Below are 27,906 nucleotides of genomic sequence, written 5' to 3'. Positions count from 1 at the left end.
ATTCGACATCGGTTCAGGTTGCGTCGTCGCTACTATACGACATGACATTCGGTTGTTTTTCTCGCTCACTCCGCAAGACTTTTCGGTCACGGATCCGACTGATGACTGTAAAATGTAGACAGAGACACCACTACACCACACACCAGTACAATTTAGGTGGTGAATCGCGTTACTTGTGTCAATGGGAGTGATAAGTTGAAAGAGTATCGTGTTAAGTATTTAAGTTTCGTGTGACCTTGGACCTAAGCGAAATTCACTGCAAAAAGTTATAAAAAATATAATTGCACCATGTCAGATAACGCTCAGGATATCATAAAAGAAGCAGCGGCCGCAGCTGCCGTCAGTGGTTCATTATTTAGTACTTTTGACATAATTATGCTTGTCATTTTATTTGGTGCGGCAGTGTGGTGGCTTTATAGTTCCAGAAAAGAAAGTAAAAAGGATGATTTACTACTCAGCAATTATGCTATACAGTAAGTATTTTTAAGAAATATTGAAATTACAGGTCTTGCAACTAAATTATTAACAACTAAATTATGTTATGTATTAAATAAAGTTGTCAAAATTGTGTAATTTTATATACGACGTAAATATACAATACGAACATAAATTATTCTTTTTATAATTACCTACTTATGATTTTTATACAGTAATAAGTGGAATTAATTAATAATGTCAATAAACTTAGATATTTACAACAATAACTTTTCTTACAATCGCTTGTGAAATTAGAGTGCTTTAATGACACAATACGATTGAAATTACAAACTTAGTTATAACCACCATCTTTATGTTATGTATGCAAATAATACAACAATAAAAATATACATTATAATAAAAAATAAAGTTTGTAGTTATTATTACTTAATATACTTACAGAATCATAGGTACATAATCATAGGAAGCCAGGGAGGTATAGGATAGGTTGTATAAGCAAGTTATTTTACTCTTTGAGGATAGGTATACTTAAAAAATCTTGACGTTAGGATACGTCACTTGTCAAGTCTGTGCGCGGACCACAGAATACATTATTCAACAGATTATAAAGACCAAATACAAACGTATTACGTAAGTACGGTGAAATACAAACGGAATAACGTTAAAAATTAATGCAAAAACAATATATATATATGAATGTTGCTAAGTGCGTAACTCGAGTGATTCGACCAATTCGGGTAATTTTTTTTTGTATGTGCCTTAAGGGTCACGAAATGTTTTAATACTAAAAAAAAATTAAATCAATTTTTACTGTTAACGTCTGACAGAACGAAGTCTGCCCAGGGCAGCTAATCTATCTATACAAATAAATAAAATCGGAGGGTCTGTTTGTAATATTAAAATAACCGTTTTTTAACCGACTTCCAAAAAAGGAGGAGGTTCTCAATTCGACTGTATTTTTTTTTATGTATGTTACATCAGAACTTTTGACCGGGTGGACTGATTTCGACATTTTTTTTTTTTTTAATCGAAAGGTGGTGTGTGTTAATTGGTCCCATTTAAATTTATTTGAGATCTAACTACTACTTTTCGAGTTATATCTAATAATGCGTTTTTACTTGACGCTTTTTTCGTCGACCTACGTTGTATTATACCGCATAACTTTCTACTGGATGTACCGATTTTGATAATTATTTTTTTGTTGGAAAGAAAATATTCCTAGTTTAGTACCATGATAAGAAAACCAGGATCTGATGATGGGGTCCCAGAGAAATCGAGGGAAACTCTCGAAAATCCGCAATAACTTTTTACTGGGTGTACCGATTTTGATAATTTTTAATTTAATCGAAAGCTAATGTTTATCAGGTGGTCACATATAAATTTTATTGAGATCTGATAACTACTTTTTGAATAATCTTTGTTAACGCGTAGTTACTTGACTATTTTTTCGTCGATCTACGTTGTATTACTCGTCGATGTAATTGAAGTCGGTTTTTATTCGTTTGCGAGCAAACACAATTATTGTTTATTACTATAGGTATGGATATGGATGTTTACACAGTACATGTACCAAAATAGCATTTTTTACAATTTTTGTCTGTCTGTCTGTTTGTTCCGCCTAATCTCTGAAACGGCTGGACCGACTTAAACGGAACTTTTACTAGCAGATAGCTGACCTAGTAGGGAGTAACTTAGGTTACTTTTCTTTTAGAAATTTATTTATTTTATAAGTCTGAACAATACCTTTTTTTTTAAATTCCACGCGGACGAAGTCGCGGTCACAGCTAGTGTATAATATACATGTATAACGTAGGTAGACAAAAAATAGTGAAGTGTATACGCGTTATCAAAGATTACCAAAAATGAGTGATCAGGTATCGATCATAGGTCCACAAGCAAAGTATCAACTTTCGATTAAAATCAGACTATGATTTGATTGGGATACCGGAGTCCCAGGAACGGTAGACATTATTTCATCGAATGACAAACGCCTGGTTACATGCTAACACACGTACAACGTTGACGAGGTCAACTAGTACCTATTTATATATATTATATATTACTAGCCCGTTGGCGCAGTTTATGACCCTGCTTTCTGTTCTGCGGGTTGCGGGTTCGATTCCCGCCTAAGTCTTCGCCGTTTCCTTCGACATAGCCTCGCTCGATATTCTTATCATTAGTATTTTTAACCGACTTCAAAAAAAGAGGACGCGCTCAATCCGACTTTATTTTTCAAGTGTGTTATTTGATCGAGATCCGACGAGTACTTTTTGAGTTATCCCCATAAATGCATCCTGTTAATTTAATCAAAGTTCTACTCTTACTACTGTTTCATTTGCAAACAACACAATTATTTCTGGTATAATTTATACTCAACGTTCTTCAATATTTTCTCAAATCATTCTATGATTGCCTTCGTCCTAAAATCTGAAAAAAAAAATCAATGAAACGATTTAAAATGTGATAATTGTACATAATTTTTAACTATTCTCTTAATTTTTTTAAGACAATAAATAATAAATGTGGTCGATTAATTTTGCTTCAGAACAAATTTAAAAATTTCGGATATAATTATTTAAGCGAGCATTTAATGAAATATATATGCATATTAATAAACTGTGTATTTATGAAAGTATGAAAATTAAAAGTCATTAAATATAATACTAGTATTTATTTATCGCTGAACAACGGAACGATATTGTAAAATTTTTGGAAAGTATGCGTATTAAAGACATATTTACCTAGTAGCATTTTTAAGGTCATCAGAAATATTGCTTGCTTATCATTAAAAAAACTGACTATACAGTAAAATTATTAAAATATTGCAATCTACTATATTAGGTAACCATTAAACAAAAAAAATTATGATGATGATGTTGTATAGTGTTTTATTTAAACGTATACATTATATATAATGTAATTTTCTTTTGTACTAAAATGCAGCAGCAAGCTGTAAAAAAAAAATACGGGTTTATCGACATTTCTCTTCTTACATTTTTCTAATTTTACTGCAAATCCTTTCCACGTAATTATTTTCACGGGTTGCAGAACGCTGGATCCCTTCGCAGTTCGATTTACCGAGAGCCCCTCGCTCCTGAATACGTCATCTTACTAATGAGACTAGAAGTCATACATATAATTGTGTTTGCTGGCCAACTTGAAAAAAAAAACCGCCTTCAAATACATCGACAAGTAGTACAACGTATGTAAACGAAAAAATAGTCAAGTAAATACCCATTATCAAAGATTACTCCAAAAGTTGTAATCAGATCTCGATGAAATTGAAATGTTAAACAGACTTTTTTGAGTTTACAATAAATCTTCTTAAATTTTAAATTTAATACAGGAGTGTGGGGTGACTGATCGAAATTAAAAAGCCTCAAAAACCTTTCATTTGGACGCTTCCATTCCATTTTTTAATACTTACCTGGTACCCATGGCTACCCTATTCACCATAGAAACACAACATTATTTGATAGCAGTATTATTTGACTGTGATCTTCTTAAGATTAAGAAACTTTCCCATGCGGGCTGCTCTAAATTTTGAGCAAGGGAGCAAGGACTGCTATGCCATAGAACATTAGGTTTTCTGAGCAAGTGTTGGCAGATTTTGAGCAGTCAATATAAACTATTTTGGAATCACAATTACATACCTAGTAAATAACATAGTAAGGACAATACATATACTATGGGAACAGGTATTCAATCTGTGTCTGTATAAATAATGTCTGTATAAATAATTGTGTTTGCTGGCAAACGAAAAAAAAGCGACTTCAACTACATCGACAAGTAATACAACGTAGGTAGACGAAAACGTAGTCAAGTAAATACGCATTATCAAAAATTACTCCAAAAGTTGTAATCAGATCACAATGAAAATTAAATGTGACCACATGATAAACATCGGCTTTTGATTAAATTAAAAATCATCAAAATCGGTATACCCAGTAAAAAGTTATGCGGATTTTCGAGGGTTTCCCTCGATTTCTCTGGGATTCCATCATCAGATACTGGTTTCCTTATAATGGTACTACACTGGGGATATCTCCTTTCCAACACAAAAATAATTATCAAATCGGTTCATAAACGACGAAGTTATCCCCGAACGTACATTTAAAAAAAATATACGACCGTATATACGGTCGAATTGAGTAACTTCCTCCTTTTTTTAAGTCGGTTAAAAATATATATTTTACGCATTTATACACAAAGCAAAATACTATATATCAACACAAACAAAAATTCTGTATATTACTTTGTAGAGTTTTTGAAGTCAAAAAAATAATTTAAATAAATAAACTGAAGAAAACTTTTTTTGACAAACGTTCGGTTTTAGTCCGTATTATATTTGTTATTATAAGTTACTAGCTGTATCCTGCGCGGGTTGCTACGTTTTTTTTTTTTGGTCGTACCAATTTAGAAACCTTCAGCAAAGTGTTGGGCTCATGCACAACACTTTGCTGAAGATCATGACATGATCAAATACATAGTTTACGACTCTATAAAGGACATACAGACAAACATTCATTTTTACATGTAGAAACTCGTATAAATATAATTTATACTTATTTTAATACTTTGTTGCACCTATTTTTTTTAATGGTACCTAATTGCATTATCTATTAGAAAACCTTATACAACAAAGTACGATTTCAGGAAATGGTACGTGTAGGAAAGAGAAAATTGAGTAAAATGACATTTGAAAGAATGATAAACATAATAATAATAATCGTTTCGTCCGTTTTATTTTTAATTGTCTTTGCGCGTGATCTCGATAGATAATTGAGTGACATTGAGATCTACGCAATGAACCGAATTTGGTTCAGAAACGTTCCAGTAATAACGTTACCCAATCATACTATTGTATTTGATACGTCTCCTATATGTATCTAATATACCAAAGTATATGGCGACATAATTATTGAAGTAAAAATATTAAATGGATGTTACCGTAGGCATAATTAGTCCTTATCACTTATCAATTATCAATAGCTCTTATGTAAGTTTTCCTTTTTTGAGTATGTAACAAAAATACATTGCCCTTGTTATCTATTATTTTAGATTATTTTGATTGTTTTAGTGTGTTATAGTTTGTAGTGAATATTTTTATTCTTATTAATGATGTTTGAAATATTTATGTATATTATATAGGTACTACTGTGGTTGAAAATTTGATGAGGGAAAGTTAGTAAGGTACGGTGCATAAACTGGGAACTTGTTACTTAGATCTTTCGTATGTCACAAGGCTACATATTCGGTATTCTATTTGGTAGATACAAAATGATAGTGTAGAATATGCGTAATGATCGTTCTATATAACGTCAGATATTACTGAGCAACTACTCCAATTTTTAGGGTTCCTTACCTCAAAAGGAAAAAACGGTACCCTTATAGGATCACTTTGCTGTCCATCTGTCTGTCAAGCTAAAAATCACATCAAATACTCAGGTATTCTGTCCCTTGGAGCTGTGAGCCATTTGTGCTGCAAATTTTCGACACTCGTTAGGGAATCAAAATCAACAGGGTACTTCCCGTGAACTCAAAATCTTGAAACTTGGTACGAAGCAACGTCTTATAGCACAGATACAGGAAAAATTGCGAAAAGCATACGATTTTAGTTACATCATATAATAAAAAATATTTTAAATATATTATTAGTATTGTCCTGGAAGATTGGAACAAAGGAATATCGGTTGGGGGACACGTGATAAATAACCTTAGATACGCTGACGACACTGCCCTTCTCGCACAGACTAGAGAAGACATTGAAAATCTTTTGACCCGTCTGGAAAATATCAGCCTCCAATTCGGACTTGCTATCAACCGAGACAAGACGAAGATGATGATAGTGGACCGGGCTGAACAAAGTGGAAGCAATGTACACAAAATAGCTAATTGCGAAGTGGTACAGAACTATATTTACCTCGGCTCCACTATATCAAGTACTGGAGGATGTGGCGACGAAATAAGGCGAAGGTGCGCCATGACCAGGTCTGCTGTGGAACGACTGGGAAAGATTTGGAGAGACAGAAGGATCACCAAGAAGACTAAAGTCAGGTTGATGAAATGCCTTGTGTTTCCAATCTTTCTCTATGGAGCCGAAACTTGGTCTCTGAAACTGCAGGATCGCCGTAAAATCGATGCATTAGAGATGTGGTGCTGTAGGCGCCTCCTAAAGATCCCGTGGACGGCGTTTCGCACCAACGTATCCATCCTCAGAGAACTTCGTATCAAAGACAGACTATCATCAACTGTACAACTACGAATACTGAAGTTCTTTGGGCACATCTCTAGAAATGAAAACTCGATGGAGAAACTAGTGGTGCAGGGCCAGGTGGAAGGCAAGAGAGCACGCGGTCGGACGCCAACCCGCTGGACAGACGTCATCATAAGAGCTACTGAGTCCACCATGGTCCAGTGTACTCGCGACGCCTCCAACAGAGGGAAATGGAAGCACATCGCCAGGAGAGCTACCCTCGAAAATATTATCAACCCACCAAACACCCCACTATGTACCTCGTCAGCGCAGCCACGACCACTCTGACAAGAGTGTGCGACTAAGAAGAAGATTTTAAATATTTTTTGGAGGGAACTCTCGGTGCGCGAGTTCGACTCGCACTTGGCCAGTTTTTTTTTTAGTTTTCCTTCTCTTCGTGAAACTCAACTAACTTTCAATTTCAAGATGTTTCAAAAAACATAAACGCGCAGAGTATTCCTGCACACTATTCCGATATGCTGTCATCTTTTCAAAATAAAAACATTCATGTGATCTTGGTAAGTGAATCTTGGCTTAAACTGTTTGCCATCATTTTTCTATTACCTTCCAGGATTTCAATTAATCCAACACGGTCGTTGGCTGAACTGATGGTGATGTTGTCATTTATCTTCGTTCACACATTTCCTTCAACATCATTAGTAAATCCATGTCTCACGATGGACATGGCCCTGATAACCTCCCTTCCTAGAACTCCTTTTGTTTTAACACAAAGCTGTTCTAGGTGTCTATTATAACCCATTACGTGCTATTGTCTATTTTGCATGCTTCGAAAATCTATTAGAAGTATATATTCCTCAATATAGCAAAACGGTTGTGACGGGTGACTTTACCACATGCCTGTTTTAGCAAAACTGCGGAGCCATACGCTTACGCTTTCTTGTAAACTCCACAAATTTGCATATCCTTTCCCTGAATCCTACTCACTCATTTCCTAACTGCTCTCTCTCTCTTCTTGACCTGATTCTTGTTTCTTCATCTTATTATGATCTCTTATATCTTCTCTATAAAATTAGACCCCTAAAGGCAAAGTCAAAAATTTTTCTGCAGCGTAGTTTTAGGGGCATGGCCTTGAGCTATTTACGAAAAGTTGCTGGTGGGATTGACTGGGAAAAGATTTGTCCCGTCTATGGTGGACGAAAAATTGGTAGCTTTCAATTATCTCCTAAACCAGACATTTGATGTACATGCTCCTGTTCGACCTTTGCGTATTAAACATGCTCCTGCTTCCTGGTTGGCAGCTGAAATGAGAGCTTTGCAGTAGTCAAAAAATAAGACTAAAGTTCGTTATAAATCCTATCCGAGCCCATATAATAATGAAAAATATAAAACTCATCGAAATCGTTGCAACAAGGTTTGTAGAAATGCTCAACGACGCCATGTCGACGAAAATCTTGAAATTTCCAAGGACACGGAATTGGCAAAGTACAATAAGCGCCTACAAATTTCTTTGACCTCAATAAGCTCAATAAACTTTTTCTTCTTCTATCACTATAGACAGTGCGACCAAATCCGATACTCTTAGTCACCCTTCTGCCGTTGAAACTCCTGACCCGTCGTCAACTTTGACTTTCACTCTATTGTCTGAATGTGATGTTAAGAAGAGCATATTAGCTGTTAGTTCTAATGCGGTGGGCTTCGATAACATCAGCCATAATATGATCATTTCTATAATAGACTCAGTGCTTCCTGTCATAACCCATATTTTTAACAAATCCTTAAGTTTCAATACCTTTCCTACTCGCTGCAAAGACGCTCCAATCATTTCCCTACCTAAAAACCCAATTCCTCTACGTTTTCCGATCTTAGCCCAATACCTATTCTTCCTTTCCTGTCCAAAGTTTTAGAGCGTCTTGTCCATCAACAGCTAACTTTATTTCTTTCCTCGAATGATCTCCTAAATCCTTATTAGTTCGGTTTCCGTAAAGGTACGGCTACGGCCCTTGTGAAAATCACTGATGACATAAGGCAGGCAATCTACGGTCAGAATCTCACCGTGTTGACCTTGCTGGACTTTAGCAATCTCTTTGGACGTCTTGTGCTCACTTAACATATCTCCATTACCAGTTGATTGGTTTCATAGTTACTTGTTTGGTCGTCGCGGCGCGTGCTAGTCCAGGATTCTTATTAAGACGCTAACGTAAATGCTGGCATTCTGTAAGGTAGAGTTTGGTGTTATTTTTTACAATTGAAAGTTCTATCGAGCTTCAAAAATAAATCTATTAATCGCTCGTGTAATTAAAAGGCTGAGGTAAACAATATAATATATATGGATTATCTACAAGTCTAGGAGACGTCACTATTAAATGTCAAAACAAAAAAAAAAAAACTAATATTTACTAGGCAACGGTAAAATCTATAATGACAAAGTCTAACCTTGAGACCAAAGCTTGAGACCCACATCGCACACGTGTAATAATAACTTTTCCTATAATTGAAAGTCATTTAACAAATAATTCTATAGATCAGTCATCGACATTTCACGGATTTAGCTCGAGCAGCAAAGAACCAAACTCTATGCATAAATAAAGAACACTTTAATATATAAAATAAGTTTTAGTAACACACATAAGCATAACACGTAATAATTATTATGAGGCCCAAATGCAGTCAATTTCTTAGGTATATCTAAATTTAGCTTTGCATGACTTGTCGATTCATATTAAATACATATTTAAAAAAACAAATCAGTATAGATATCTAAAAATTAGTATGATGTAAAAAGTGGTATCAAAAAATTCTACTTAGAAAGAAGAAGGGATAATTGTTAAGTAATATAAAGTGAACACGTAGTTATTACGTAACTAAATAAAGAAAATGTAAATTTTTTGACGTCTATCTTAGGTTTAACGCCCGGCATACTTTTGTTAAATGGCTTTTCATACACACATACAATCATACATTGTTGAATTTATTAATCTTTCTTGCTATTTTGTGTGGGTTAAAAGGAAAACTTAAGACTGAGAAAACGAAATACCTACGTTGTCATTTTGATTTGTATGGAAATATACAAATAAAAATATATTTAAACATAATCGTACGTGTGTGCCAATAAATAGATATCGTTATACTGTTAGACAAGGTATCGACGTACCTACTTATACAAGTAAATATGTACAGACGTCATGGTATTTCTAAATAGTCAGTATAGGTATTATGGAAATTTCCATAAAATGTAACAGAAGATTCTTGATTATTATTTAATAATTCGTTATTCTCGTGAAAGGAAATAAAAGTAATTACTTAATACTTCACCTCAGATATACTACGTAATGAACATTACGTATGATATTAAATGCGTAGTTAATAGTTATAAGTCGCGACAAAAAAAACACATTTTATTAATTTTTGTATTTGTTTATCATCGCTTCAGCCTGTAATATCCCACTACTGGGCATATGCCTCTTTCCCCATGTATGGCGTGGGTTGGCGGATATATTCCCTACTATGAGTAACGATCGCTATCAGGTGTACATGATAACAACCGGGACCGACGGCTTAACGTGCTCTCCGAGGCACGGTGGGGAGACCACAAAGACTGCACAAACACCCAGACTACGGCAAACACCTGTATGGCCAATAAATGTTTGTCATGTGCCGAGATTGAACCCGCAACCGCCAGCTTAAGAGTGTATGCTACCTCAAATTGCTTATTTTCCACTCGGCAGGATATCCATATCTTCCAAACTACTGAATATTTAAGTTTGAAATTTGTGTATGGTAAAGTTCAGGATATAAACTATCTTTCATATGTTTCGAAAACACGATTCCATAAAATTTTCTCGATACAAAAAAATCGCAAAGTTACCTCTATTTTTGTATTAAAACCTTAATATCTCAGTAAATATAGAAGTTATGGACTTGAGATTAAGCATGGTAATTGAAATAAGTATGAAGAACGTTTTATATGTTGCGTTTTTTTTTTAAATAACTATTGGTAATGTTTGTGGGGAGAAAATACATATAATTCACGCGATGAACAACCAAGCGCTCTCAATTCTCATGTGTTTTTAGTACGGGTGAAATTTGAATTCGAGCTAAGGTAGTGTAGCCCCTTAACAGGCATAATCCATAGCTGTGACCGTTGCGCCAACGCGGCGTTTGTTTTATCACGAAGTTATAATATTTATCAAATTTAAAAAAATGTTTTCACTGAATTAATCTGTTGTTTATCATTCAAATCTAAAGTCTAATAGTTATTAACCTCTTATGTATTTTTTTTTTTTTTTTTTGTTACAGTAACTTATAAAAAACGCATGGATAAAATTAACTACGATTGAAAAATTGTTTGTTAACATAGAAAGTTTTTAAATTAATCTTAATTAACCATGTCATAATTATTTAGTTATAAATAGTTAAAAGAAAAGAAAACATTATTTAATATTAAACAAGCTGTGCCCGCGGCTTCGCCCGCGTTGAAATCAGTGTGTCACAAAGTTTTCCCGGCAAACTTCCAGTGAAACTCTCATCAAAATCGGCTTACCCGTTCCGTAAATCTTCCTCTTAAAGCCCTCTCTCTATTGTTGAAACCGCATGAAAATCCGTTCAGTAGATTTTGAGGGAATCGATCACATACACTTTTGAGGACTTTTTTTTATAATACACTAAATGTTGCCCGCGACTACGTCCGCGTGGTTATGAAGATATGCATTACTATTAAGATGTTTAACGCAAATTATTTTTATTTCAGTCACTTGAAATGCTTATCAGACTGAGTAACTTTTTAAAAGGCACAATTTAGTAAAATTTAATAGTTATTTTTATAAAACCTCTCTATACACCACATTTTTAGTTTTATTTTCAGGCTGTGTGTGTTTCATATAAACTATCAAATCCAATTAAACCCCCTTAGCGGTGGAATATCGTAAAATCCCTTCTTAGCGGACGTCTGCTAACTATAATCTACCTCCCTGCCAAATTTTATCTTTGTCCAACCTGGATGGATAGACTATCCAGCGGTTTTTGATTTCTCGTGATGAGTGAGTTAGTGACCTTTCTCTTTTATATATATAGATTATGATATACATTATTTGAAAACCTCCTCACCATCTATAGAGCATACATTTTAAATTTCAAGTCTCTTACTTCAAAAACATAGGACTTTCATACACACTTCTAACCCCCGTTTTATCCCCTTAGGGGTCGAGTTTCGTAAAATCAGTTCTTAGCGGATGTCTACGCCCTATAAGGAACCTACCCGCTAAGTTTCAAATATGTAGCAGTTATAGTTCCGGAGATTACGTGATGAGTGAGTAAACCTACCATCCCCCGTTTTAACCCCAAAAGGGAGTTGATTTCTAAAGATACATTATTTGGACACCTTCTCATCATCTATAAGGTAAACATTTTAAATTTCAAGTCTCTTACTCCAAAAACATGGGACTTTCATACAAACTTCAAACCCACGTTTAATCCCCTTAGGGGTCGAGTTTCGTAAAATTAGTTCTTAGCGGATGTCTACGCCCTATAAGGAACCTACCTGCTAAGTTTCAAATTTGTAGCTGTTATAGTTCCCCACACCCCAAAAGGGAGTTGATTTCTAAAGATACGTTATTTGGACACCTTCTCACCATCTATAGAGCATACATTTTAAATTTCAAGTCTCTTACTTCAAAATCATAGGACTTTTATACAAACTTCCAACCCTCGTTTCACCCCCTTAGGGGTCAAGTTTCGTTAAATCCGTTCTTAGCGGCTGTTTAAGCCCTATAAGGAGTCTATCTGCCAAATTTCATGCTTGTAGGTGTTATAGTTTCGGAGATTTCGTGATGAATGAGTCAAACTACCATCCCCCGTTTTAACCCCAAAAGGGAGTTGATTTCTAAAGATATATTATTTGAACACCTTCTCACTATCTATAGAGCATACATTTTAAATTTCAAGTCTCTTACTTCAAAAACATAGGATTTTCATACAAACTTCCAACCCCCGTTTTACCCCCTTGGGGGTCGAGTTTCGTAAAATCCGTTCTTAGCGGATGTCTACGCTCTATAAGGAACCTATCTGCCAAATTTCAAGTTTGTGGGTGTTATAGTTTCGGAGATTTCGTGATGAGTGACCTTTCGCTTTTATATATGTATAGATTAACTAATAATAAGTTGCAATTAGGTACGTGCGAATTTATTTAGAACCCATTACAAGTACATAAATAACACAATGATTAAAAATGATTTCAAATTTATTAAGACACCAGCTGTGCTTGCGACTTCGTACGCGTGGAATTTAACAAAAAAGTTATTTTTCAGTTCGCTGAGTTATAAAAAAAAAAAAAATATTCTAAAATAAAAGTAGCCTAAGTTACTCCTTATTACATTAGCTATCTTATCTGCCAGTGAAAGTCCCGTCAAAATCATTCCAGCCATTTCAGAGATTTGCCGGAATAAACAGACAGACAGACAAAAATTTTAAAAAATGTTATTTTGGTATATGTACCATGTATACGTCCATATGCATTTAATAAAAAGCGTTTTATTTAATATTACAAACACTTCACTTTTTAATATTACACAGACTTCAATTTTATTTATTTGTATAGATTCTGTTTTGCTGACGTCATTATGAGAGTAACAAGGTTAAGTATTACTTTTAATTATCATTATAACGCCGAACTCGAAAATAATTTCCGTGACTATAACACAACGAATAAATAGTTATATTAAAACTATATTGCAAGTTACGATGATTATTCGAAGCGAACGCTAGATACACTAATAATAATAATCTTAAGATATATTATGTACTAAAGATACTCAGGGGTGAATCCATTATCTCATTTATGGAACAAGTACTATTAGTCCAAAGCGGTCGTCATATTTATTTATAATTATACCCACATGTGTTTAATGATAATGATCCAGTATAAATGCAAGATAATATCTGATAAGTTGCCTTTAGTTTATCTGATGAAATCGCGCCCAAACAACTTTAATTAATAAAATGTTTATTCAAATATTTTAAGTCTACTTCCTCCATTTGTTCAATACAAAAATATAGCATTTGCTGAGAGAATATACTGCAATGAAGTAAAAAAATAAGGTTTGCCTATTTTCCCCCCTTCGCAACTATGGGGTTATATTTGTGTTTCTTAATCCGGATCTAAGACCATTAGAAACATGTGTTCTGGAAAAACCAGTTGGTAGGAGTTTAACTGTAGAGCACTGAGACGGGCCTTAAGTAATAAGGCTCCGTAGGTAAACTTTGTTAGTGGGAACTTCTAAGATTTATAACCTTTAAAAAATTGTAGGTAACCGAGTTTAAATGTAGATTATTAAGACGGACCTTTAGGGCCTGTCTGTTGTGAATAAAGTTTATCTTGCGCATAAGTTACGAATGGACTTTAGCAAGTGAAGGTAGAATTGACCTTAGGACCTGTTTGACACATATAATAAACAACAACTTTTAGCTTCACAGTTGCGAATAGGAAATATCCAATAAATAAATAGGAATTCCAGAGTGAAAAAGAATAATGTATCATAAATTTTTGTCTATAATCTATTGGATACCATCATCGGTCAAATAGCGTTAAGGGCAATCGGTGAAACAGGTCCTTAGTCCAAGTCGGTACAATTTACCAACCGAATCTTATCAAGGTTCGATTGGTAGGTTTAAAGAATATTTATTTCTCATTAAATACATATAGTCACTTACATGAGAAATTATCAACAATAATGTGAGTAAAATACAAGAAGTGTCCAGCTGCTCACAGATACATTGCGATTTGTTTTATGTATATATAATATTGTATTTACAACAAAATCAAGAGTAGGTAACTGACAAATTTAAGAGTAGCAAACCCTAAAAAATGAAAACTTAACATATTTTTTAAAAGTGACAGTTCGTCTAAGTGCACATATCTCAACAATACATAAAAATTACGTTTTTATGTATTGTATCTGTAACTCAAAATTCCTTTTGTTAAATAATGCAAAAGCATTAATAAATAAGATAACGTGATTATATAAAGAATATTCTAATTACATATTTTGACTTTCAAATAAAATTACAATATAATAGATGATTATACTTACTTAACCTTTCTCGATAATCAAATACAAACGCAAAAGAGTTCTGCATTTTTCTAGATTCCGAATTGAAGCCATTCAACCATATTAAAAAACTCATTAACCATAATTATTTAATTTAGGCAGCCTTAACTCCTAGTGATGATTCTGATGTAAAAGCAAGAATAAATTGCAAGGTCATAAAAAACTTACGAGCAACTAAGAGCTTGTGTGAGTTTTTTAACTTACGAGTAACAAAAAAATATTGTTTACGTAATTTCCGAGCATTTGATGTAACATAGACCTAGGCAAGTTATAATTCCCCGTACCTCGCGGCGTAATCAAACCTAGCAAATTGTTTCTCCTAAATTTTTTATTAATATTAAACTTAAAATTTGTGCAAACATAGACGTTTCAAAAATAAAAGTTCGAAAAAATTATATAAATTGTATAATTTTATGAATAATTAAGAAGAAATTAGGTGTATTTAAATTGTTTTTTTTTTTATTTAATAATTTTATTTCCAGACCTGCAGGGTCAATACAAGTCACAGAAAATTCTTTTATAAAGAAATTGCAGTCATCAGGGAGAAGTTTAGTTGTATTTTATGGATCCCAGACGGGTACGGGTGAAGAATTTGCTGGTCGTTTGGCCAAAGAAGGTATTAGGTATAGATTAAAGGGCATGGTCGCAGATCCTGAAGAATGTGATATGGTATATATGAGATTGTGTTTTTATTTGTTTTTTTTTTTATTATTATATAATTATTATTTTTTTAATTAATTTATTTTTATTTTTTAGGAAGAATTAACGAAACTCAAAGATATTCCGAATTCTCTTGCCGTATTTTGTTTAGCAACATACGGTGAAGGGGATCCCACAGACAATGCTATGGACTTTATAGAATGGCTGAAAACTGATCAAGATTTGACAGGATTAAATTATGCTGTAAGTGTAGAAATACATAAAGTTAAATTTTTAATTTTAAAAAGAACTAATGTAAAAAGTTAAAAAATATATTTTAAACTTATAAAATAGCAGAAAAACTTTAGGATTAAAATTATACTCGACATTATAATATATCATTTGAAATTCAAATACGTCCGAAAACGAATTCCTTAAATATTGCAACGAATATTATAGCAATCTCCGAAAAATTAAAAAAACCCGAACACATCGAATATTAAATAACAACTATATATGGTTAAAGCTGGAATATTTAGATAGAATTCATAATATTGATTAAAGTCGATTTGTCCTAAATTTTGGTTGTGCCATGTATTGAAAAATTTTCACTGACTGGGAATAGGTTAGGGGTTTTTTTTGTGTCAAAGGAAATTTAGTATATTTTTACTCAAGCCTCAAGTACAAAAGCCAATTTTTGACCGCTTATATAACTTATGCTGGCTACACTTTATGAGCTCCATGATTGCATAATTATATTATCTCTCACATGAATTGATTGACCTGATTGGTATCATCTGGTTGGCAGAATTTACAGAATTGTGAATGCGTTATAAAAATTCATATATTAAAGACTTTAAGCCGAAGTATACAAAGGAAAATCATTAATAATGAACTCGATAATAAGCATTTATTAGTGATTGTGTATGCTTTTTTTTCTATTAAGAATTGCCGACTCGCCCAGTCGTTATACGGGCGCAAAGTCCGATACAAGTAGGCCGCGACGTTAATGTGCCCCTGAATCGTATTGCATCGTGAATAATTTTTCGGTCACAAGTAAATTTAATACCTACTATGAGATATTTTTAAATACCTATAGTAGTATAGATATGAGATGTGAGATACGTTCACTATGTAATTTATTTCGGACAATAAATAATTAAATACGACTATGTGACGGGTTTCGACTGGTTAATTTGAACACAGTGTGATTCTAATTTACTAAGATTTTATTTGTCAAGGGGCTCAGCTAAGTTAACGGTTAACAGCTATGAATCACTGTTTTCTTTTCGCAAATAGACTATAGATATTATGGCGCATGAATTTATATTTCACTTCTGTTTATTATGAGGTTTATCTTTACCACTTTAAAACTTGTCGATACAGGTTAGTTTACTTCGATTTGTTAAATACATAGCTATAAGATAAATGTGATGTATACTTTTTCGTTTTTTTTTTTTTATATATAATCAATGGCTTCATCATTTGGTTGGGTATGATTTTGCCAATGATAAGTAAATGTGACGTGAAAGTAAAGACAATATAAAGCACATCTGTAACAATCATCATTTCAGCCTCTCACAGTCCACTGCTGGACAGAGGCCTCCACAAGTTCACGCTAAAAATGGCGTGAACTCATGTGTTTTGCCCATAGTCACCACGCTGCACAGGCGGGTTGGTGATCGCAGGGCTGGCTTTGTCGCACCGAAGACGCCTCTGCCCGTTTTCGGCCTGTGTATTTCAAAACCAGCAGTCGGATGGTTATCCCGCCATCGGTCGGCTTTTTAATTTCCAAGGTGGTAGTGGAACTGTGTTATCCCTTAGTAGCCTCTTATGACACCCACGGGAAGAGAGGGGGTGGCTATATTCTTTACTACCGTAACCACACAGCGAACAATTAACAATAAATATCAGCTAAAATGATTTTTTCGATCTATTTTTCTTATAAATTTCTGATACAATTATTTTCATCTATCAGTCATGTAAACGCTATAAATATTTTATTGTTACGAGTATATTCAGTTAATCATAAAGAATATTCATAATAATTAGGCAATTTTTTTATTAATCGATTTAATATTTCATTTACTTAATGACTGTTTGTCGTTATTGTGTGATTAACGCATGTAATGGGCATAACAAGTGTATTGTATTGTATCAGCATTAATAAAATTACAAGTGTTAATAAATTGAAATGATAAAGAATAATTAATTTAATCAATAAATCGAATTACTTGTATAAAAATATACTCGGATAATTATATAAAACCGTCATTTTAAAAAAAAGTTATTTCGTTATACGCGTTAGGAAACTTGATTATATTATATTAAACTTATTCAGCATATTATTTTGTACATTTATTTATTTATTTATTTATTAAAATTTATTGCACACACAAAAAAGAAGATACATTTTAGAAGGATTTGATACAAAAACAAATAATGTATGCAAAGGCGGCCTTATCGCTTAAAGCGATCTCTTCCAGGCAACCTTTAATAAAAGTAGTATAAGAAAAATATGTCGGTAGTAGTGCGCAATCAACAACGCAAGTTTAGCACATATAATTAAATTAATTACAATACATTTAAACGGTATATATCTACATAAACATATAAACACATATGTAAACACATACACACTATATTTATGCAAACATACAAATAAAAACAATATACCAATAGAAACATATACATATTTAAAATTATGTAAGAGTTAAGTAGTATTTGTGCAAACGATTCTTAAAAATATTTATAGACTCTGCTTGACGGATGTTATTGGGTAGGGAATCCCAAAGTTTGATCACTTTAGTAGTGAAGGAATTACCATAAGCATTAGAGCGACAAAGAGGTACCACAAGCAAGTTATTACTACGGGAACGCAAGTGACATTCAGGGTCATGTCCTAAAAAACTAAACCTTTCCTTAAGATAAGGGGGTGTGTGAGGGTGATAAAGGATATTGAACAATAAAGAAAGAGCATGCACATTTCGTCGCTGTCTAATTGGTAGCCAACCCAACTGTTGACGATATTGAGATATATGGTCAAATTTGCGCAACCCGAATATAAAGCGAATACATATGTTTTGTAATCGTTCCAATTTGTTTAACAGTTGTTCAGTTGAGGAGTTTAAGTACAAACACCGCGACACGAGAATTTTATATATTAGATAATCTGAATCTTGGAAACGGCTCCAACGATTTTCATGAAATTTATATGCAGAGAATTTGGTGGGCGATAAATCGATATATTAGAAAATGTCGTTTTATCCCTGTTTTTAGGCAAAGAAAAAATAGCTACAATATCGTTAGAATACGAAGGTAAATATCGCAATTGTTAATAAAGTTATTAGCTCAGGTGGGTAATCGGCCGGTCAGGATCGACCGAGAAGACCACGGTTCAAATCCCCATGTTCGTTTCTTTATAATCGTTTATTTTTTTTTTTCCTTTTTTTTCTAATTGCACTCATATTTTTTTATTTAAATAACCACTTCATATATTTTATTATTATGTCGGTAACATCGGAAAATATTATTCATATTTTATCAATATGTAATTCGTATTTAAATATGATTTTTTTAAAACACGATTTACTAAAAAAACCGAGCTAAGCTCGGTCACCCAGGTACTTATCATATAACTGTAGAATCTAAAATTAGTTACTGCGTAACTCGAAACAAACAATATCGAAACGATAGCTGTACTAAATAAACGTTAATCGTTTTTATTGTATGTAAATTCTGTGAATATTAATTTTTCGTTCAATGTGAAAATGTATATAGCCTCTTTCTTAAGATTGATTGACCACGACCGCTGAAATTGCCGTTCCACTTCCACTAACGCAAAAAACGCCGCGGGCGTTTTAGGCGAATTTTATAAGTGAACGCAATATAGCGGCGCTGTAAAACCTTGCTGCTGTGAAGGTTTTCGAGTAAATGTTTCGCATGGATTAGAGTAAAACTTAATTCAACATGGATTCCCGGAATTTTTATCGTTACGTTTTTGCAAAATCGAATGAGAGATAACATTCAAAATTTGACATTGACAATTGTTTTTTCAATTCCCGCCACGTTTTGATAAAAGCCAACTCTGACCTACATAAATTTTGTGGGTGAAGTGGGCGCGAACAGTGACGTCATCTATGACGTCGATCGATCGCTCGCAACGACCACGGGCCTTAGGTGGAACGGTAGAAAGGGCGTTAAAATCGTTGCGGTCGCGCAGTGGAATGTGCCCATAGTATTCATACTGCTGCTGTATCAATTGACAGTTGACGCGAGCCTTTTGTAAGTGACAGTTTAGTTTTGGTTTGGTTTGGTTAGTGTACTTGTGTACTTTGACATCTAAGTTGATAACCAGGGTTATGTTTATTTAAAATATTTTTCTATGTCTATGTTAGACAATATAATGTAATTATATTATGTTAGAATAATTAACATGTACAAACGCGTTAAGAGATAATAATTGTGAGAATCTCGTATAAAATTTTATAAATTTAGTGTTGATGATGTTTATTTTTACTAGTCCTTTAAAAAAGTTACCTCCGTATGTCACTAAGTTTTTATATAAGAAACGAATAGCTTCATCACTTCTAAAATTAAGATACATGGTACGAAAATCTTCAGTTTGTAATTAAACTATTTATTAGTCTAACCTCTGCTCTGTTGCAGGTCTTGCTTTTATACATTATATAAAATGTAATGTATAAAGGAACATGTAAATATAAAATTAATATACAGTCTTAAAATTTCCACAAAGTAGTTTGTTTCTAAGTGAATAATTTTATGGAAAAAAAATTATAATTTATTGCATAATTTCAGGTGTTTGGTCTTGGAAATAAAACCTATGAACATTACAATGCAGTTGCTATTTACGTTGACAAGCGTCTTGAAGAACTGGGAGCTTCAAGAGTTTATGAACTTGGACTTGGAGATGATGACGCAAAGTATGTATTACATAATGAAATTAATTGAAATATAATAACTTAAAAATGAAGAAATATTAAACATATTTGAATACTTTAGGACTTAAATATTTCAGACGATTTTATTTACTTTCCTTTTTAAACAGCCAATAACCAAAGACAATTTTTTAAATTCCTTGATAGTAAATTAATATCTTCAAAAGGTATTAATAGTTTAATTTAAAGCAAATTTTCATGACTAACAATTTGTTTTATTTCATTAACTTTTTTACGTTGCTGACCTATTAGTCATCATACAATTTTATATATTGGAATTTAACTGAGGTATGGGACAGCAGGAAATATCCTGCTCAAAATCGTGAGTAGCCTAACTAGGGAAATGCCTCAACCTTACAGAAGATAGCTAAATAATACTACTTTCAAGTAGTGTTGTGTCCCTGTGGAGAGTAAATTGACTTTTGGTGTTGCAGGTGTCCATAAGCTACTGTAGTTGCTTACTAACAGGTCAACCATATGCTTGTTTGCCGACCTAATTGTATAAAAACAAAAGCAATGTTTATCATTTTTAAAATTACCATCTCCACAGTCAGATACAAAAATAATTGAATTAATTCTTAAAAATTAAAATTTATTATTGAAACTTTTCATTTACCTTCAGATAATACAGTAGTCAGGTAATGGACATACTGACTGAATGTCACTACTTTAGTAATAGCTGGGTGGGGCAAATGGCCCACTACACCCACTGGTATGCCTATGTATGCTTCAACTTGTGTCCTTTAATAATGATTGTTTTTAAAAGAAATTTCTTTTTCTGATAAGTTTTCTTTTTGTATAATTATGTAATATGCTTTAGTACAGTTTTTTGAGTATGTTTGTACCTACCTATTTATTTCTTTGTTTTTCTGTACAATAAATATATGTGTTGTGTAGACCCAATTGAAAATTTTATAAAATAGAAAACTTGTTATATGTATCAATAGAGAAACAAAATCCAGACTGGACTGTTTTAAAAGGTTATGAGTACTATAAGACCATTTGAGCCCTAAGTTTTCGAAAAGTAAAATATGCTAAATAAATTAGTGCTGTAATGAAATGAAAATATAAAAATGTATTCTAATTTACATATTTATCACGAATGTTATGTTTTAGTATTGAAGATGATTTTATTACTTGGAAAGACAAGTTCTGGCCTTCAGTTTGTGCAAAGTTTAATATTGAAAGTACCGGAGAAGAAGAATTGACTCGCCAGTTCCGCTTGATCACACACTCACCAGATGAACTGAAACCCAATGAAATATTTACCGGAGAAATATCGAGATTACTTTCCCTTCAGAATCAACGCCCGTAAGTTTGTTGAATACCTTCTCATTTATTATTTCGTTATTTTTTTTTAAAAGCCTTATATAAAGGCTAAGTATGTTTCATGTAAAACACATTACATAAAAAATTTGTTTTGTAATCATAAAAGTGACTGACGAAAATGGGGTCATTTCATTGCATTTTACCATTAAATTAACTACAGTTAATTCTTGAATGGAACTACTTATTAATTTATTACAGTTTTAAGAATTTTACTCATTGACACATGAATATGTACTGTATGTAATTCACATATAGGTACATAGAATTTTCTAAACAATAACTTGCCCTTTGGACTAATGCAGGTTAAATTGTTAAACAGTCTTTTAATAATTCTTAACTTAAAATTAGTTTTGTAAGTAAATATAATAAAAGCTATTTAAACAAGAAAAAAAAGAGGAAGTTCTTACAGTCAATTTTGATATATGAAAAGTTAAATTTCTATTTCAATACATATTGTATTCTTCATTACATAACCCATTTTGACTCTTATAAATAGCATATTATGTTATATTACCACAAAATTATTTTTCTTATTCATTTTAAAATTCTTCGTTCCAGACCTTATGATGCTAAAAATCCGTTCCTAGCACAAATTAAGGTTAACAAGGAATTGCATAAAGGCGGTGATAGGTCATGTTTGCATATAGAATTGGATATTTCCAGTTCAAACATGCGTTATGAAGCTGGTAAATAATTTCATTATTTTTTCGTAGTTATAAATAGTATTAACACACGCTCTAATGTAGTGGTGTGAGTAGTCGCCTAAAACACTGACGGTCAAATCCTGCTCGGGATGGATATTTATATTTGTACATATATTGCGTCTAAATGCGGAAAACCGAGCCCAATACAATACAATACAATACAATACAATTGTACATATATTTTTTTCTGGATGTCTGTCCTTGTGGGTCTCCCGACAGTGCCTCGGAAAGCACGTTCAGCCATCAGTCCCAGTTATTATCATTAATACCTAATAGCAATTGTTAATTATAGTTTCAAATATATCCATAAATCTGCAGTGGAGCAGTATTGTGCTCTTCTCCTACATGGAGAAAGAGGCCTATGCCCAACAGGGGAATGTTACAGGCTGATTGCATGAATGCAAATGTGATGAAGTGTATTACTGTATGAATATTTCTAATAATTAATATTTTTGTAGGTGATCATGTGGCTGTATATCCTATCAATGATAGTAACTTAGTTGACCGACTCGGTCTCTTGACTGAAACCAATCTAGATGAAGTGTTCTCGCTTATCAATACTGATCAAGAAAGCACAAAGAAACATCCATTCCCTTGTCCAACCTCCTACCGTACTGCACTATCACACTATGTAGAAATAACAGCATTGCCTAGAACCCATATTCTCAGAGAACTAGTTGAATATTGTACAGATGAAGAGGTAATATTTTTTTTTTCTCAAAACTAATTTGAATAATTTTTAAGTTTCAGTACATGAAAACAAAATTAATAACTTATTATTATTTTAAGGATAAGAAGCAATTGATGCTAATGGCGACAAATTCTCAAGAAGGCAAAGCATTGTACCAGTCCTTTATAGTTGACGGATGTAGAAACATTGTGCACATATTGGAAGATATCAAGTCATGTAAACCACCATTGGATCATCTGTGTGAATTGCTACCAAGACTCCAGCCGAGATATTACTCTATTTCTTCTAGTCCTAAGGTTTGATTTGCTACCGACCTTAATATTAGAAAATTTTGAAAATCATAATTATATATTTTAATATAATTTTTACATTTTCATTGTAGCTATATCCAGAGATGGTGCATGTAACAGCTGTTGTAGTGAAGTATAAGACTCCGACTGGTCGAGTGAACAAGGGTGTGACAACTACGTGGCTAGCGGACAACAAACCGGATCCTGGCAAACCATTCCCACGAGTACCTGTTTACATCAGAAAATCCCAATTCAGGTATGACATGTTATTACTCTTTTTTAAATCATTCCTCTTATCGGTAGTATACTTATCAGTTTAGTTATTAGAATGACTCATTATTATACAACACAAAATAAAGACATTTTTACACATTTTTAATCTCTTATCAGTAATTACATATTTCTATACAGTACTATAATTTCATTTCCTTGTTTGCTTAAATGAGTGATTGAAGAAAAGTGCTTAATAATTTGAAATGTAATTTTTTATATCGTTTTTGTCAGTAAGTAATGAATAGAATACTGGAGAAACAATATATTCTGACATTTTTCATAAATGAAGGTAAAAATTAAGTTATCGTTAATTTAAACAAAACAACCTTCATTATAATAATAATATGTACATCAAGGCCAACGTCTTGTATTAAATTTTTTGCAGCATTTACTGGCTTGATGAAAAAGTTACATTTCGTACCCTATATAAATACGTATATGCATGTTTTTATCATTTAATTACTACTAGAAGCTTCTCAAGTAAATAAATAAAAAATTCTACTTTTATTAATTTTCAAGATGTAAAATTTTAATTTCGCTGATTTGTTAATGCTATAATTTTATATATAAAATTCTCCTGTCACAATGTTAGTTAACATACTCCTCCGAAACGGCTGGACCGATTTTTATGAAATTTTGTGTGCATATCGGATAGATCTGAGAATCGGCTAACATCTATTTTTCATACACCTAAGTTATAAGGGGGGGGGGGGGGTTAATGGGGGTTAATAACATATATGGCAAAACAACGTTTGCGGGGTCAGCTAGTAATTTTATATAGGTCACGGCATGTACTCATTTTATTAATTTAAACCATATTACTTAATACGTCTTTTTATTTTTAAAAATATGAGGAATGTGACGTGTTTTTTCTTATAGATCTTATAAATTTTAATTTTTTTTATCTATCTATCATTTAAAACATCTTAACACTTGCTTTTTTAAATACGACTAGATTGAATATGGTTATGTAGGTTAAATTTAATATGGACTAACTCGTCGACCTTGTTCGATGATTCTCGTAACGACAGTCAGTCGACTGAAGAGCAACCTTGTGACGTGCAACAACACTGATGCCAGCAGGATGTGAGTTAGGAAATCAAGGGTCATTCGTATATTTTGATGATCGTGCACGCCAAAATATTCGCAATATGACCTTGCAATATTATATAATATTTAATACTCATAAATGCATAAAGTTATTTAAAACTAGTTAGTATCGTATAAGTATTGCGTACTGAGGTAATCGGACAAATAAGGCATATGATTACAATAAGAACATTATATTATACAAAGTATATTACTATGTAGTAAAGTAGTACGTGCATGAAATTTTTTTAGCGAATTTTCTACATTGTGTTTTATTTAATGATACATAAGTAGTCCTTCGTCTATAAGGCACAGTATATTTATGTTTGCCGTTTACGATATAACGAGTCATCGTCCATTAGTTAAACAATTTGCTTCTAAACTGTTATTTTACGTAAAGCTAGCTTTAAAATTTTTCATTGTAATGACGAAATTTATACTCTAACAGTTAACACGTAAAATTTAACACCAGAGTAATATTCGTTTTTAAACTTTTGTTAACGGTCATTGATAAAATCAAAACCCCCGATATTTTGGCGACGTTGCAAACCCCATGGTCAATATGAGGTCTACCAACTGCGCAAATATATATATATATATATATATATATATATATATATATATATATATATATATATATATATATATATATATATATGTATAAAACCTGTAGTTAGAACTTTAATTGGCTTTGTTAACAAAATCCCTCCATTTGTGACTGTTAATATAGATCCATCTTACAATAGTTCGACGTCGCTTAAAAACATGGGCTTATACTTGGTTATTATGGATCAAATCGGGTTTTTATGAACTCAGTTTAAATTCTCACGACTCATAGGTTCTAATGGGTCAAATAAGTTCTAACAAGTCAAAAAGGTTCTCACGGGTCAAAAAATTCTAATGGGTCTGGTTTTGGATAGGCTCCCACTGCAGAGCCAGACTCCCATCTTGATGGTGGGCCCGGGCACAGGGCTAGCGCCCTTCCGCGGTTTCCTGCAAGAAAGAGCTCACGCTCGCGCCAGTGGCAAGCCAGTTGGCGACACCGTGCTATACTTCGGCTGCAGACACCGCGACCAGGACTACATCTACCAGGAGGTTCGTTCTACAACTTAACTAAACTTCCTATATTTTATTGTGGGTGCCCTACGCACAGCAGGTCCAGCTCAAAATCTGAATAAGTTCATCTGGGGAAGTACCTCAACCGCTAGCATCATAGCTATATAACACTACTCTTAAGTAATGTTGTGTTCTTGTGGTGAGTAAAGTAGCCAGAGCTCCTGGGTCGGAGTAGGGTCAGCAACGCGCATGCGATACTTCTGGTGTTGTAGGCGTCTATAGGCTACAGTACCGCTTAACATCAGGTGGACTGTACGATTTGCCGATCTAGTAATATAAAAACAAATGAGGATAAACCCACGCTTGTCAGGCTGGCATTAGTTCATGATCCGCTCTTTGAATCCTACAATTAAATCGATCTTTAATAATTGGCCGGTTGGGTCTCAAAACTGTGACCAAAAATTTCGAAGAAATACTAATTTTTATAACATACCTTTGGGGTTATTTTGGGTCTTTTTTATCTTCGTAACAAGTTTTAATGTTTTCAGTAGATTTTACGTGGGAGTGTTACTATATAATTTGTTCGTCCAATAGAAAAGTTAATTTCATTAATAAATAGACTAAGTAACGCAATTTGTTTACAATCGAAGATAAAAAAAGGAAACAAAATAAGTCTGTCTTTACTTCAAGCATATTTAAGAAATAGTAATTCGATGTTTGGGTAGTAGTATTGGTAGACAGTTTATCCCAAGCAGTAGTATTAGCAAAATTGTAAATTAAAATTCCGGAATAACCAGTGATAAAAAATGTATTTGTAACTTTTTACAGGAATTAGAAGAATTCGAGAAAAACGGCGATGTAGTCTTGAATGTTGCATTCTCTCGTGATCAACCTCAGAAAGTGTACGTGACGCATTTGTTAGAAAACAATTTAGACCAAATTTGGGACATCATTGGAAAGAGAAATGGACATTTCTATATTTGCGGGTGAGCAAAAGAAAGAAACATATCATAATTTATTCATACAACTAGCTAATACGGCAGATTTTATTCTGTCATTCTGTCAAACGCTTTCAAAGTTTAATTATTTCATATGGTAAAAATCGTCTATGAAATATTAGTTAAATCGATACAGTCGTTCTCAAGATATGGCGTGACCAAAAGAAATAGGAATCCATTTTTTGTACATTGATAATTTTTAAACTGTAAGTTTTTATTAATATAACCATCGCTTACGCGGTTGTAATATAAATATATTTTGTTTTTTGTATAGTGACGCTAAAAATATGGCAGTGGACGTTCGTAACATTGTAGTCAAGGCTATCGTTGAAAAGGGTGGCCGTACAGAGTCAGACGCGATACAGTTCATCAAGAAGTTGGAATCTATGAAGAAATATTCTGCTGATGTGTGGAGTTAAATGTATTTTTATAAATTAGTTCTAAAGAGGACATGTAGTAAAATTATTACGTAAAAATGACATTTAATAGAAGAGAAGCAGTGGTAGGGTCAATGGAAATATATTTTTGCATTTTAAACTGTCGGTCGCAGCTAGAGTATTATAATATGGGTTATATGTTATAATCACTGTCATCCCATATGCTATTCGTGTCGTCATTGTCTCAAAGTGAAAGTCACGATGACGATCAATAATGACGCTAGTTAATTTTAGGGTTGTCGCAAATATTCTTTTTACATTTATTTTTCATTAAACTTAAATGATTGTAACATTGTTATACAGTAGTTTATGGATATAAACTGTTTAAAAAGTTGTAAAACGATTTAAGACTATATATATATATTTTTTTTCATAAATTGACTTTATTGTAAAATGTTTTAACAAGATGTGACGACCATACAATTGAATTGTCTAACAAATAAACTAGTGAATTTTGAACATAAATAATAATAAAAATGTACAAATAAGAACGGAGAAGAAATTATAAAAAGATGTACCAAGGTTTTTTTTTATTGGACATAAAATAATTTATAATTAATTTGTTTCGTATGTGTTAGCCTTGTTTGTTATCATTGTGTGTAAATTTTGAATTAGGACATACATGTTATTTTAGATATATAAGTGGAATGGGATATATAAGAGAAATAAAATATTTTAAAATTTA

At 32.8% G+C, this 27,906-nt stretch overlaps 1 protein-coding gene across 1 annotated transcript; it reads left to right on the top strand.

Moving 5' to 3' along the window:
- On the top strand, positions 1 to 27,906 carry LOC123653522 (NADPH--cytochrome P450 reductase). Its single transcript, XM_045589512.1, has 12 exons — positions 1 to 473; positions 15,240 to 15,426; positions 15,514 to 15,660; positions 20,215 to 20,339; positions 21,471 to 21,665; positions 22,242 to 22,369; positions 22,846 to 23,087; positions 23,177 to 23,374; positions 23,461 to 23,624; positions 25,651 to 25,825; positions 26,615 to 26,772; positions 27,059 to 27,906. The coding sequence occupies exons 1-12, from the start codon at positions 289 to 291 to the stop codon at positions 27,201 to 27,203; spliced, it is 2,049 nt and encodes a 682-aa protein (XP_045445468.1). The 5' UTR covers positions 1 to 288; the 3' UTR covers positions 27,204 to 27,906.

Source organism: Melitaea cinxia, chromosome 5 (assembly GCF_905220565.1).
Source record: "Melitaea cinxia chromosome 5, ilMelCinx1.1, whole genome shotgun sequence".
Taxonomy (NCBI): domain Eukaryota; kingdom Metazoa; phylum Arthropoda; class Insecta; order Lepidoptera; family Nymphalidae; genus Melitaea; species Melitaea cinxia.
Note: the sequence above shows the minus strand (reverse complement) of the source record. Positions and strands in the feature narration are given on the sequence as shown.